General features: G+C 46.1%; 1 protein-coding gene across 3 annotated transcripts in view; it reads right to left on the bottom strand.

The window, feature by feature from the left end:
* ARHGEF3 (Rho guanine nucleotide exchange factor 3) overlaps positions 1-12,723 on the bottom strand; it is a 61,086-nt gene that overhangs the window by 32,822 nt on the left and 15,541 nt on the right. Inside the window, exons 1-2 of one of the 3 annotated variants that reach the window (XM_006754687.2) lie at positions 5,925-6,416; positions 4,863-4,970 (exon numbers count right to left, since the gene is read on the bottom strand). In XM_006754687.2, coding sequence (XP_006754750.1) covers positions 4,863-4,970; positions 5,925-5,960 — 144 coding nt within the window. In that variant the 5' untranslated portion in view covers positions 5,961-6,416. Of the gene's footprint in view, positions 1-4,862; positions 4,971-5,819; positions 6,417-12,723 lie in introns of those variants that run through there. The other 2 variants (XM_006754685.2, XM_006754686.2) reach the window with 2 other exon arrangements.

Raw genomic sequence — 12,723 nt, forward strand, 5'->3', positions numbered from 1 at the left:
TTAAAAATGGAACTCCCATTTGACCCAGTGATCCCACTTCTAGGAATATATCCCAAGAAATCAGAAACACCAGTCAGAAAGGATATATGCAACCATATGTTCATAGCAGCATAATTTACAATAGCCAAGACTTAGAAACAGCCTAAATGCCCATCAGCAGATGAGTGGGTTAGAAAAAGCTGTGGTACATCTACATAATAAAATACCGCCTGCTGTAGAAAAGAAGGAACTCCTACCATTTGCAACAGCATGGATGGCCCTGAAGAGCATTATGCTAAGCAAATTACGTCAGGTCAGAGAAAGATAAATATCACATGATCTCACTCATTTATGGAATATAATGAACAACATAAACTGATGAACAAAAACAGATCCAGAGACAGAAAAGAAACAATCGGACCGTCACACATCAGAGGGAAGATAGGGGAGTGTGTGGATAAGGGGGAAAGATCAACCAAAGGACTGTATGCATGACATATGTGAGGCCAAGACCAATAGAGATGCACAAAAAACCAATCACCCACAGTCTTTGTAGGGGGGGAGGTCTCATCCAAAAGTGAACAGATCACACAAAGATAAGGCTGGATAGACTGGGAGTAACCCCAAATTAGTCTCAGAGTGTGTAGTTTATGTAGTTATACCTGGAATGAAATTGAAAGGGAATTATTAAAATCTTAACAGGGGTTATTTTAGAGTGAGAGGCTATATGAGTTCTTTTCTCTCTCTCCTTTTCTGTATTTTTCCATAATGAACATACACTTTTATAATGGAAAAAAAAAGGAAGTTCATGTTCAAAGAGGAGGCAGGGCTCAATCACACTGTAATGAACATGGCATTCCACAGCACACGCTAGACTCAAATGAGTTCGCCAGGCGTGCACAGCTGTGACGGGAGGTGACTGGCCAAGGGGGGGAAGGCGAGCTCGCCTTCCTCACTCCACAGGGGTGCATGCAGGTCCCTCTTGGAGCTGGGCCGGATTTTCCTCCGGGCAGGCCAGCGGAGGATTTATGGGCCCAGAGGGATCCAGACATCTGTGCTCCATCTACCAGCAGTGCTAGCCTCCCTGGTCAGCAGCAGACGGAGCGCCATGCAGTCGGCTGTCCCTCTCTGATTTCCACAAATGCCGCCTTTGTGCTGAGGCCCGAGCCCCCAGTCCATGTGGGGCACAAGGGAGGCAGGAGAGAACAAGGCGGGCAGTGTCTTGCTGAGCTGCTGCGAGCACCACTCCACTGGTGATTGGGGTTTAACCTTTTTGGAAGAGGCTGCCAGCCCCCCTCTCTCCTGATATCCTCCCGAGGAGCCAGAGGAAGGACTGCTAAGTGCTCCATTATTGATTAAAGCATCGTGTTTGGGTATGTGGGCCTCACTCATCCCTTCTCCTATAATGAAAGGAGCCCAACATGAGAGACACAACTGGACATCCAAAGGGATATATAGAGCTCTAAGGTGCCAGGAACCAGCGGCGAGGGGTACTGTAGCAGAGAATCAGGCTGCTCAATCACAGCCTTGAGTTGCTTTTGGAAGGGGAAAAGGTATAAATATATACACACATGGGTAAGAAATGAATGCTGAGAGGTAGCCCCTACACGCCTTGTTCTCTGTTCCTCTCCTTGTAGAATAGGCATTAAGGCCACAGTAGGCAAAATGAGGAAGGATGTGAGGTTGGGCCACTGACTGCCCCCTTTGGGACTTCCCCTTCCCCCTCCTCCTCCCTGATCCTCAGGCTACATCAGCATCCTTTCCCATTCTAGCTGGTGCGGGAAGCAATGATGACATGAGATTATTGAGGTGCTAGGAGTGGAAATAATTTTGCAGAACTTGCACTGCATGCACCAAGGTGACTGCTGGAAATATCTGGCTGTGCTTCACAGACCCCCCGGCAAACATGGCTGTCTAACTCTGCATACAACCACAGGAGCCTATTTCCATTTGCCGACCCCTCAAGGACACACTCACGGCATAAGCACATCGCTCAAGTTCTCTCTGTGTCTATGTGCATGACTATTATGCATAACTCTGCTGGGTTGTTTCTGTCCATAAATGGAGCCTGGAGGTAGCTATTCACCAGGATATTTTAAAAAAAATAAATAAAAATGATTTTGCTACAAAAAATATTCGAGGTTTTAGAAACTAATCTCCACATGTCAGATTCCTCCCTGGGGTCTGGCTTTCTCATCCTTGCTTGGCCTCGTCTGTTGCATTTCAGACATGGCTTGATTTCTTTCTGCCCCAGTTCTCTAGGTCAATGCAAATTGTCAAGGCGATCAAATATTTCCTGCAGCGTTCCATGCGTAGGTTCTGCATAGAGCAGAAACAGGAGAAAAGAAATAGAGGTTGCCTGGGAAGCCAAAGAAAAGATTTTGAAGGTATGACAATGGGGTATGACAATGGAGACATTTGCAGATTACCGCTGGCTGGCTACTCAGGCACAGCTCTTTACTGCCATGTGGAAACAGAGGCCCAGCACCATCAAGCCTTCCACTTCCTCAAGAGGAGTCAGAAGGCCAGGACCTTACGTAGATTGTTTTGATTTTTAATTGTTAGCTCAAAACACTGTGCGGCCAAACAAAACACAACTTGGGGGCCAGATGTAGGCCATGAAGTTGTTAGAAAGCAACTCTATCTAGAATGTAAGCAACCTGAGCTCAGGAAGTAGGGCCTGGTGCATGACGAGGGGATGAGTGAGGCCCTTCCTTGGGCAGAGGGTGGACTGTCCTAGGAGAGACAATGGGAAGAGATGCTGGCAACATGGGGGGGGTCATAATGAAGGGGGGGAAATAACTACAGAGTGAATGAACTTGAGCCACAGTCACCGGGATGGAAAGGAAAGGGTGAAATAGCAGTAGACAAGCAAAAGCATTTCCAAAAAGCAGAACTCAGCAAAAGACCAGATGTGCAGGACTCGGGCAGTGATGAATCTTCCAGAGGAAGCCTGCCATGAACTTGGCCAGAGGGCTGAGGGGCTGGTCACGGGGGAGAGAAGGTAAACACATTTTTCTCCACTAGCTTCAAAGCCCTTCATCTGCCTCCTCCAGACAACCTTCTTTTTTCCTCCTCTGTTCTCCCACAAAGGGGACCTGGGGTACCCAGAGGCCCCAGCACCAACAGAACCAGAGCCAAACCTATAGGTAATTATGTGCTGAGGTATTCATTCCGAAGACACTGTGAGCAGAGTTAACAGAGGAATGGACCCGTCAGGGGAGAAGCACCGGAGAGGGCCGGCATCTCTAGGGAAGTGGCGAGAACAGCTTGGGCTACTCGGTGTCATAGCACATTGGCTGAATGGTGTGGAAGCAACGACAGGAGGGGATGAGAGAGACTCAAATCGTTCTCAAGTCATAGATTATCAAAGCATGGGACAAGCCTTGGGTTCCAGTCCACAATGTTCCTAATGACTCACAAAGTCAAGAAAAAAATACTACAAGGAAAAGTGTTCCTGACAAGTGAGAAAAGGCAGACTCAAGTCTACGTCTCGGCTAAACAAGATGAGCCTTCTCATGGCGTGACTTTTGTGGGCGTCAGTCTACAAGAGGGCGTTTATGATGATCAAATTGGGTTGGAGGCCTGGACAAATCTCAGTTTTCACTTTAAAAGATAAACTTTATCAGGAGTTTAAGAACAAGAACAACTACCACCACTTGTTAACCAAAGATTTATTACAGTAGATAATATTTACTTCCTGGCTAACTAATTAGTAAATTAGTGATTGCTAACTAAGGATCAAGGCACTATACCAAACCCTTTAAATGCACTATCTTGCCCTAGCCAGTTTGGCTCAGTAGATAGAGCGCTGGCCTGCAGACTGAAGGGTCCCAGGTTCAATTCTGGTCAAGGGCATGTACCTTGGTTGCGGGCACATCCCCAGTACGGGGTGTGCAGGAGGCGGCTGATCGATGTTTCTCTCTCATCGATGTATCTAACTACCCCTCTCCCTTCCTCTCTGTAAAAAATCAATAAAATATATTTTAAAAAAATGTACTATCTTGTAAATATTTACAACAATGCTATAAAGGAGCTGGTGGCATCAACTCCAGTTTATCCATTAGGAATAAAAGCAAGACCGAGAGATGTCACGTCATCTGCCCAAGGTGACAAAGTATTTGCGTGACAGAGCGGAAGCCAGAGCTGAGACACTTCATTTCCGGGGCCCCTGTTCTAAGCCAGGGGTCAGCAAACATTTCCTACAAAGGACCAGATAGCAAATACTTTTGACCTTGTGGGCAATATGGTCTCTGTCACAACCACCAGACTCTGCCACTGAGGTACAAAAGCAGCCGTAGACAAGAGCAGGACATAAACATTGGGCATACCTGTGTCCCAACACAACTTTATTCACGGACACTGAAATTAGAATTTCATATCATTTTCATGTGTGGGGGAATATAATTCCTCTTTTAATTTTTCCCCAGCCATTCAAAAACGTAAAAAACATTCCTAGCTCGTGGGCCATAGGGAGACAGAAGGTGGGCTGAATCTTTTCCCATGGGCGATCATTTACAGATCCCGACCTACACCACGAGGCTCTCTTGCCCTCGGACTCACATCCTTAGAAGGCCCGGAGACATGTTAGAATGAAACCTGTCAGAGGGCGTCTGGATGGGCCACACAACTTGGAAACACAATTGTGAGAAAAGACTGGACAGAGATGACTCTTCAAGTTACCCCTCTCAAAGGACACCGCCTCACCCCAGTTTACAAGTTGAAATACCTCTTTCTTCCTTTTGGTCCACTGCATTGCCCCCTTCTGTTGAAATAAACCTTGATTCAGGTCAGTCTGAAACCAGGGAAGATTCTCGGTAAAATAGCAATGCCCTTCCCACACATGGTTTTCTGCAAACAGGAGCCCACTGCGCCCTTCTTACCTGCAGGGTCTGGCTGAAGCGCTTCAGCGGTGTAGCCTTCACGGGCGGGATGAGGTTTGCTAGTGATGTGACTCTGGAAAGGGGTTTGACCCGTTTATTACTTGGCTCCTGTAGATCAAAAAAAAAGAAGGAAGAAATGAAAATGTTGTCAATTATGAAGAAAACATAACTCCACCACGAGTCCTCCCCACTCATGAGCTGCACACGGATCTGTGAAATGCAAACAGTGCCCTGTCTCACTCCAGCTGTGCGGAGGTGACCTGGCTTAGGCGCCCGAAGGAGCAGTGGCAGCCAGATGTCAACAGAAGCAGCCTCTGAGCGCACAGCTCATGGGCCCAGATCTGCTCCCTGCCCCCACTCCCAATATCTGCCAGTTTTTAACTCAGTAAGATCATCCTTCCCAAACCCCCCTGAGAGAAAAGCTGCCTCAGATTCCCCATCCAATGACCTTGTCAGGCGGCTGCCTTTGATACTTCTGGCTTTTTCTTTTGAAAAACCTTTCCTTCACCTTGCCTAAAGCCACTCTCCACATTTCTTTATGCAATGGGTTTTCTAAAGCACAAGGAATCTTTTAGTTAATTAAATTTTAAAAAAACTTAAAGAAGTTCTTCTATTCCTGGGCTCTTAAAAAAGCATATTTGCACCTTCAGTATATTTGAAATGTACACATTAATACTTACAAAGAATAATCAGACAGCAGAAGAAAAGGCACGAAGAGAAAACCCTGCCATGGGCACCGGTCTCTGTATTATATACAAACGTAAGCTTTGAAAATCACCTCCATCACCTCCACATAAAACACTGTCAAAACTGCACGTTACCCCAAACCAAGCTGATGGGGGAGAGGGAGCCAACCATTCCAGTGACTTTGTAGACAAGAATTACAGAAATCAAACAGCAGACTGAAAGACAGAGATGACAGACAAAACATCCTGCAAGGACAAAGAGAACAGTTACCCTTGTCTTCCTAAGCTCCATCTGACCTGCGGTGGACGCTGGACAGCACATGAACACACCAGGTTTTAACGGAAAAGGCCAACCGTGACAAGCGTGGTGGCGAACCTCAATCATTTCCACAGGGAGTCTCAAGAAGCTCATCTTTCTTTTTCAGCCATCGCTTTCTCTCAGAGTTTCGAGGGGTAAGCCAGAACTTCCGCGTCTCCAGGACGTCCCTGCAGGGTGTCCTGAACATAGTAGGTGCTTGGGAAAATCTCGTCTGGATTTGGAATTCTGCCAAATGTCATTTTATACCCTTGCCAGCCTCGGAAACCAGAAGCCTTCTTTGACACAGACCCAACGTTTCTGGCATTTAAATACAAAAATAAGAACCATTCTACAATGTGGCCAGGAGTGATGTCACGGTTTCTCGAAGCAGTGAAGCACTTTTCCAAGACAGAGAATGAATCCAGGCTGCCGGCTACCTCTCCGGCTTCTCGGCTTGCTGAGCTGAGCAGACAGCGGGAAACTCTCCCAACCCTGGGAAGGCTCAGTTCCAAAACGCAAAAGATAAATCTCTCAGCGAAAGAGACCTCGCATTCTAATTCCTGGGGTGGCTGCGAGAAAGATCCAATAGCCCTCTGCTTCCAGGTGACAGTGCCCTTCAGGATGCTCTCTGTCCAAGTCCTGGCTCCTGAGCATGTTCTCAGAGGAGGCTTTTAAAAATATGCTTTACGTAAGAGCTGCATCACTGGCATAATGAACACACACACACACGTGCACACACACACTCTTGAGCACCCCCTGAATCCCTCTAGGTGGGTGCTGCCTTAGGCTGGCAATGCCAGTTTTGGTGGCATGAACGGCACTGCAGCAAGTGAGGTGAAAGATTTCCTGGGGTGGGGGCCAGGGCTTGGTCTCCAGTAATCCTGCACCCACCTCAGAACCTGGAGACTCCTGGGCCTCTGTTTCTTTAATGGCTAAAGCGGCTGGGTCACAGAGTCTATGTCAGAATGGGGAGATGGAAGGGCACATGCCAACTGAGTTCTCTCGCTTTAAAAAGGGGCAGGGAGCATTGCACGCTCGGCAGGACAGGAGAAGACTCAGCTCTGTTCCACTGCTGTGTCATCTTTTCTAAGGTTCTGCTGACTTTGCTGTCCTTTTACCTGACCCAGTTGGATGGGCGTTTTCTGTGCAGCTACAGGACGTACGCATGATGCAAACGGATGCAAACGCCAGCTCCGCTGCAGGCTGTGCAGTGCTGCTAATCAGACTGCAATGGAAGCTCCCTTCCTAACGCACTGACCATGTGGAAGTAAACATCGGGCTGCTCTCTGCCAGTCTCATTCCCAAGTAACGAACAACTGAACCAGAAACTATGTTTGTGTGACTTAGTGCTGTGATCCAGCAAAGCAGGCAGGTGCGATTTTAAAACCAGAACATTTACAGGCTACTGGGTCTATGGAGGAGGTTTTATGCATGACCCACATGAGTAAAATATGAATTATGGTGTGCTCTTGGAGGGTTTCAGTGAGAATAGGCGATTAAAAAAAATCTTGGCCTAATTTGATTTTTCTTTTCCATTTAGTCAGTATGTCTCCAGCTACCTTTAACGGCTGTCTAAAAAGAGCCCGCAGGGAAAATGTTTCCAGAGTCTAGTTAAATAGCTCTACTCAGAACTAGCAAACGCACTACCAGGGTAGCTTCCGGGCTTTAGAAAGAGATGACAGATACACTTGCAGAGGCTTCCGAGTCCAACAACTCCACGGCCAGACCAAGCTGGGCAGGGTCAATGCTAAACCTAGGAGCAAGGTGTCCTGTTTCAAGTGCAGACACCACCCTCACCATGCAACTTCAAGACAGAGCAGAAGGGCAGCACACTAAATAAGTTTAAAGGAGAAGAAAAGTAAAAGGTATTGCATGTTTTGTGTAGGCAGCACTTTCTGGATAACAACATAGTTCTGTTGCATCTTTTCCAGCCTTATAGCTTTTTGTTTTTCTTGTCTTATTGCACTGGCTAGGACCACCTGTCTATTGTTGATTACAAGGTGAGCTAGTGTGTACACTAGTCTAATTCCTGAATCAGAAGTGATTATTATGAAGCTTTCATCCTTAAGTATTATGTTTCTTGAGAGCATGGACAAGACACCCCTTTTCAAGTAAAGAAAGTCCCTTCATGCTAATTTTGCTGTGAATTGTTATCATGAATCCATATTAACTTTTATCAAATGTTTTTTCTTTTTTCAGATGACAAGGAAGGGAGAAAAAATAAAGGGAAAACAGAAGAGAGGGTAGGAGGAAGGGAAGAATGAAGAAAGGCATGAAGGTCATATTTTTTTCATCAATCAGGGCATGTACCCTGACTGAGAATCGAACCAGCAACCTTTCAGTGCATAGGATGATGCCCAACCAACTGAGCCACACTGGCCAGGGCTAGCACAATTTTTTTATTCCTTCAAAAATAATTCCATTCTAATAGGCATGACATAAGGAAACCCCTACTCATTCTCCCTGCACCTCATTGTTGCAGCCTGAGTGGGGCTGGGAGCCATACCATAGTTGTAGCTGCCCCAAGACTATTTTCACTGGGCCATCAACACAGCCCAGAGGGCCCAGGAGCACAGCCACAGGTGCGGGACTTAGACTGTTCTACTGCAAGGCAGCACTGCTCCTGGCTGCTCTGCATCTGGCCAGGAGCAAGGGAGAGGAGAATCAAGTGTGCCAGCAGCAGATGCTTTTGCCCATGAGTTGCTGGAGTCATAAAAGCATGCCTTTCCGGTGCTTGGAAATACCAGGGAAGGGTTATAGAGAGCTCCATCTGTGTAACAGGAGGTGTGCAGTTCCCAGGGGTCACATTTCACCCACCCAGTAACCCTCTGGGATGCTTTCATCACCTTCATGCTAAAAAGGAAGTTCCAACCTCAGAGTAATTGAGGAGCTCTAGCATTATTAAATAAGAACGAGCTAACAACAGAGTGATATGCCCTTCTTGGTGCGTCACATCGGGGAGTGCATTATGTCACTATATGCTATTACTCCTGATGTTAACTCTGACCTGTTGGATAAGGTGGTGTAATGGGTTGAACTGTGTCCCTCCCAAAAGACGTGCTGAAGTTCTACCCCTCGAACCTATGAATATAACCTTCTATGGAAATAGGATCTTTGCTGAGGTAATCAAGTTAGGATGGAGCCACACTAGATTACAGTGGGACTTAAATTCAATCACTGGTGTCCTTATAAGAAAGGAAATTTAGACGGAGACACACAGGAAGAATGCCAGGCGATGACAAAGAGAGCAGCTAGTGATTTATCTACAACACACAGAACACCGAAGACTGACAGCCAACACCAGGAGCGAGGAAGGCAAGAAATGATTCTCCCACGGGTTTCAGAGGGACCATGGCTGTGCTGAGACCTTAACTCTGGACTTCTAGTCCCCAGAGCCATGAAAAATAAATTTCTGTTATTCGAAGCCACCAGCATGTGGTGCTTGGTTAGAGCAGCCCTGGGAAAGGAATACAGGTGTGTCTGTCGGATTTCTCAACTGTAAAGTTACTAGCACAGTAGCCACCCCCACCACCCTGGGGGAAAATGTTCCAAGACTCCCAGTGGGTGCCTGAAATGGACTGTACTGAACTATATATATACACGATGTGTTTTTCCTAAACATACATACCTATGATAAAGTTTTATGTTTTTATCATCTTAACTAAGCACCTATCATGCACTGTGGCCATAACTTTTGCAGTTTGAACAAAACTAGCACAATGTTCTTTTTCCTTCTTTACAATTTCACAGAAGATTTGTTCTTACTGCGGAGTTTAGCAACCTCAGCATATAAGTTATTTTTCTTTCCTTTCAGAGAGAAATTTCACCTTTTCACTTAAAGGACGCACTTGATGGCTTCTCTTTGGCATATCGGAATTGCCAACACCACTACTCTTGTGTTTTGGGCCATTAGTAAGTAAAGTATGGGTGACTTGAACACAAGCACTGTGGTACCCTGAGAGGTGATCTGATAACTGAGACGCTACTAACTGGCTAATGGGCAGGGAGCATAATCCGCATGAATCTGTTGGACAAAGGGATGATTCATGTCCTGAGCAGCACAGCACGAGATCTCATTACACCACCCAGAACAGTGTGCAATTTAAAACTTATGAGCTGTTTGTTTCTGGAATTTTCCATTTAATATTTTGGAGTGTGGTAGACAGCAGGTAACTGAAATTGCACGGCGGATCAGGGAGAACTGCTGTCCTTCCTTTGTAACGAATACATATATTGGAAGAGATACTTTGTGACTATGTGCATCCTTTTAAATCCAGTTCTGCCAGTGTTCACCTGGCACCTGCGAAGTGGGCTTCACTTACAGGTGCACTAGGAAGAGCATCTCCCAGTGAACAGGGAGAGCCAGAGGTTGATCCAGGCAGAGTGCCCAGGAGAGTCAGTGTGGGCTGCAGCGGGCAAGGAGTGGGGCATGTGGGCATCAGGCAGGGCATCCCCAGTGGCTGCAGGGCAGAGAGGCAGCAATGAGGAGGCCCGAGCAGAGCAGTGGGGCTGCAGAAACAGGAAGGGGAGCTTCTCTGGAGCCTGAAAGTGACTCTTCACCTTATATCAATTTATTTATTTATTTATTTAGAAAATAGGGGAAAAAACAATAAAGAAATAATCGTTTCTAATTCCAAAATTTCCATAAAAAGTATCTTTTTTCTGTTCTCTTTCCTCTGGCATCTGTTCCCAGAAATTGAAAAGAAAAAAATGAGTCCCAAATCTAATGGAAACCTGGCTTCACTGATGAGGCCAACGCCATTTCAGAATTATCGACTTCTAACCCATAAGGTGAGCAGAAGATCTTCAAATCCAGGCCTATAATCTTCCCCAGGAGATGCTTATCAGTGATTCCAACAAAGGACTACATGCGCTGTGGACGTTGATAAACCACCGGGAACAGCTCCCGAGAGAGCCTGATACCTTTGTCTTGGCTCCCCTCAAAGACAGAGGCCACTCCCCCCTGTTTATTTTCTCCAGGAGTCAGGCTGCCTTGCTCCAGCACCCAAGGGAGATCTGATTTCCTCTTTGATAATACAGCCCAACTCTCTCCCTACCGGACCCTTTAAGGAAAACATCCCAATTTCCTTCCTTCTTTAAAAGAAAAAAAAAACAAGTGCTGGCTTGGGGGAGAGGGGTATCTTTATTTGCTAATGGGAAATAAGGAGAGCCTGGCTAAATAACATCTCAGAACATGCTGAGTTAGTTCAGTCCCATGGCCATGTTGCTGCAGACAGGGTGTTGGATTGCTGTGTTTAAGATCTGATAATTTCTCTAGCTGCCCCCCCACCTCCTGCCCCGCTCCGTGGAAATGCTGAAAAGCATGATGGAGGTGTCACAAGATGGTCTGGGAAAATCCCCAAGATCAAACCATCAACGCCCAGGGCCACAGCACTGAACACATTAAGGCTGGAGAAATTACACTTATTCCTGCATAGTGAGTTTGTCTTTGCCTGGGACAGTCAGTCAGCACTAAAGAGTCCAGTCAGCATCTCCAGCATCTGGTCAAGATCAGTCTATCTGGTGGTCATTTTTAGGGCAGCTTTGGTTACGGGAGAGGCATTGGGGGGACATCTGACTGAGCTCAGACAATGCTGGCATGAACCTCTGAAAGCCTGTTCAGTCCCTGCCCAAACACAGCCTCCGGCATAGTGCAAGGAAGAAAATGAGGGTTGAAAGAAATCGTACTTCATGACAGTTTCTGTGGTCATCCTGGCATCATTTCCTCCAGGCCTGCCCTGTTTCCTGCAAGTCCAAAACATGCTAGAAAAACAGTATAGCTCTCTAGTGTTTGTATAAACTGAATGACAAAATGAAGGAAAGGTGGGGTGTGGAATGAACTAGATGGATTTCATCCAGTATACATACCCTAGAGAAACACTTAATTTTACTACAAACTTTCAGAGGGCATGCCATTTTGTTTCTGAGGGAAGACCTCAAGCACATTATTATCTTTATTCTGCTCATTATCATTGAATTTTTTTCCTCCTACATTGGAAAAGTAACCTATCCTACTTGTCTTCCACAGGGAAATTCATTTTTGCTGAATGATGGTTTGTAGGCTGAAAAAAAGAAAAAAAAAGAACCTTGGGAAATAATTCAGTAAAAGGACTCTGAGCCCTAGCCAGTTTGGCTCAGTGGATATTGCGTCGGCCTGAGGACTGAAGGGTCCTGGGATCGATTCTGGTCAAGGGCCTGTACCTCAGTTGCAAGCTCCTCCCTGGCCAGGGCCCTGATCAGGGCTCATGCAGGAGGCAATTAATCGATGTGTTTCTCTCACATCAATTTTTCTCTCTGACTTTCCCTCTCTCTTCCACTCTCTCTAAAAATCAATGGAAAAATACCCTCGGGTGAGGATTAAAAAAAAAAAAAGGTAGGACTCTGAGAGCTGCAGCAGGCAGCAGCAGCCTAGCTTATGGAGTGTAATCTCTTAGCAGTGCCAGTAAAATAAAACAGAACCACTGTTTCAGACACTGTATTTTTGGCTAAGGTTTCACTCCTCAATTACTTTCAAAGTTATTCATTTCAGTCAACATTATAAGGGTAAGTCAACATTTGTCCTGGCAACACGCCCAAAGTTGTTATTTTATTAGTCTGCTACTGGTTAAATTGGCCCAAGATTAAACACATCCAATAAATAGCCCTAAAATATTGGAGTTTAGTAGAAAACCACATTCAAGTTCTCTTGCACAGGATGTTACTATTACTTAACCTTGGGCAGAAGGAGACATGCATACCCACACCCCAATAAGTTCCTTTTAGCAAACGCCAGCCCACTGCCTGAAACTCATCTTGGTCATGCCCAGACGTGGCACTACAGACCTTCGGAGAAAGAGGAAGCGGAATATTTAGCCCTCTCTGCGGTCCCTGGCTCACA

This window comes from Myotis davidii, unplaced genomic scaffold (assembly GCF_000327345.1).
Source record: "Myotis davidii unplaced genomic scaffold, ASM32734v1 scaffold111, whole genome shotgun sequence".
Taxonomy (NCBI): domain Eukaryota; kingdom Metazoa; phylum Chordata; class Mammalia; order Chiroptera; family Vespertilionidae; genus Myotis; species Myotis davidii.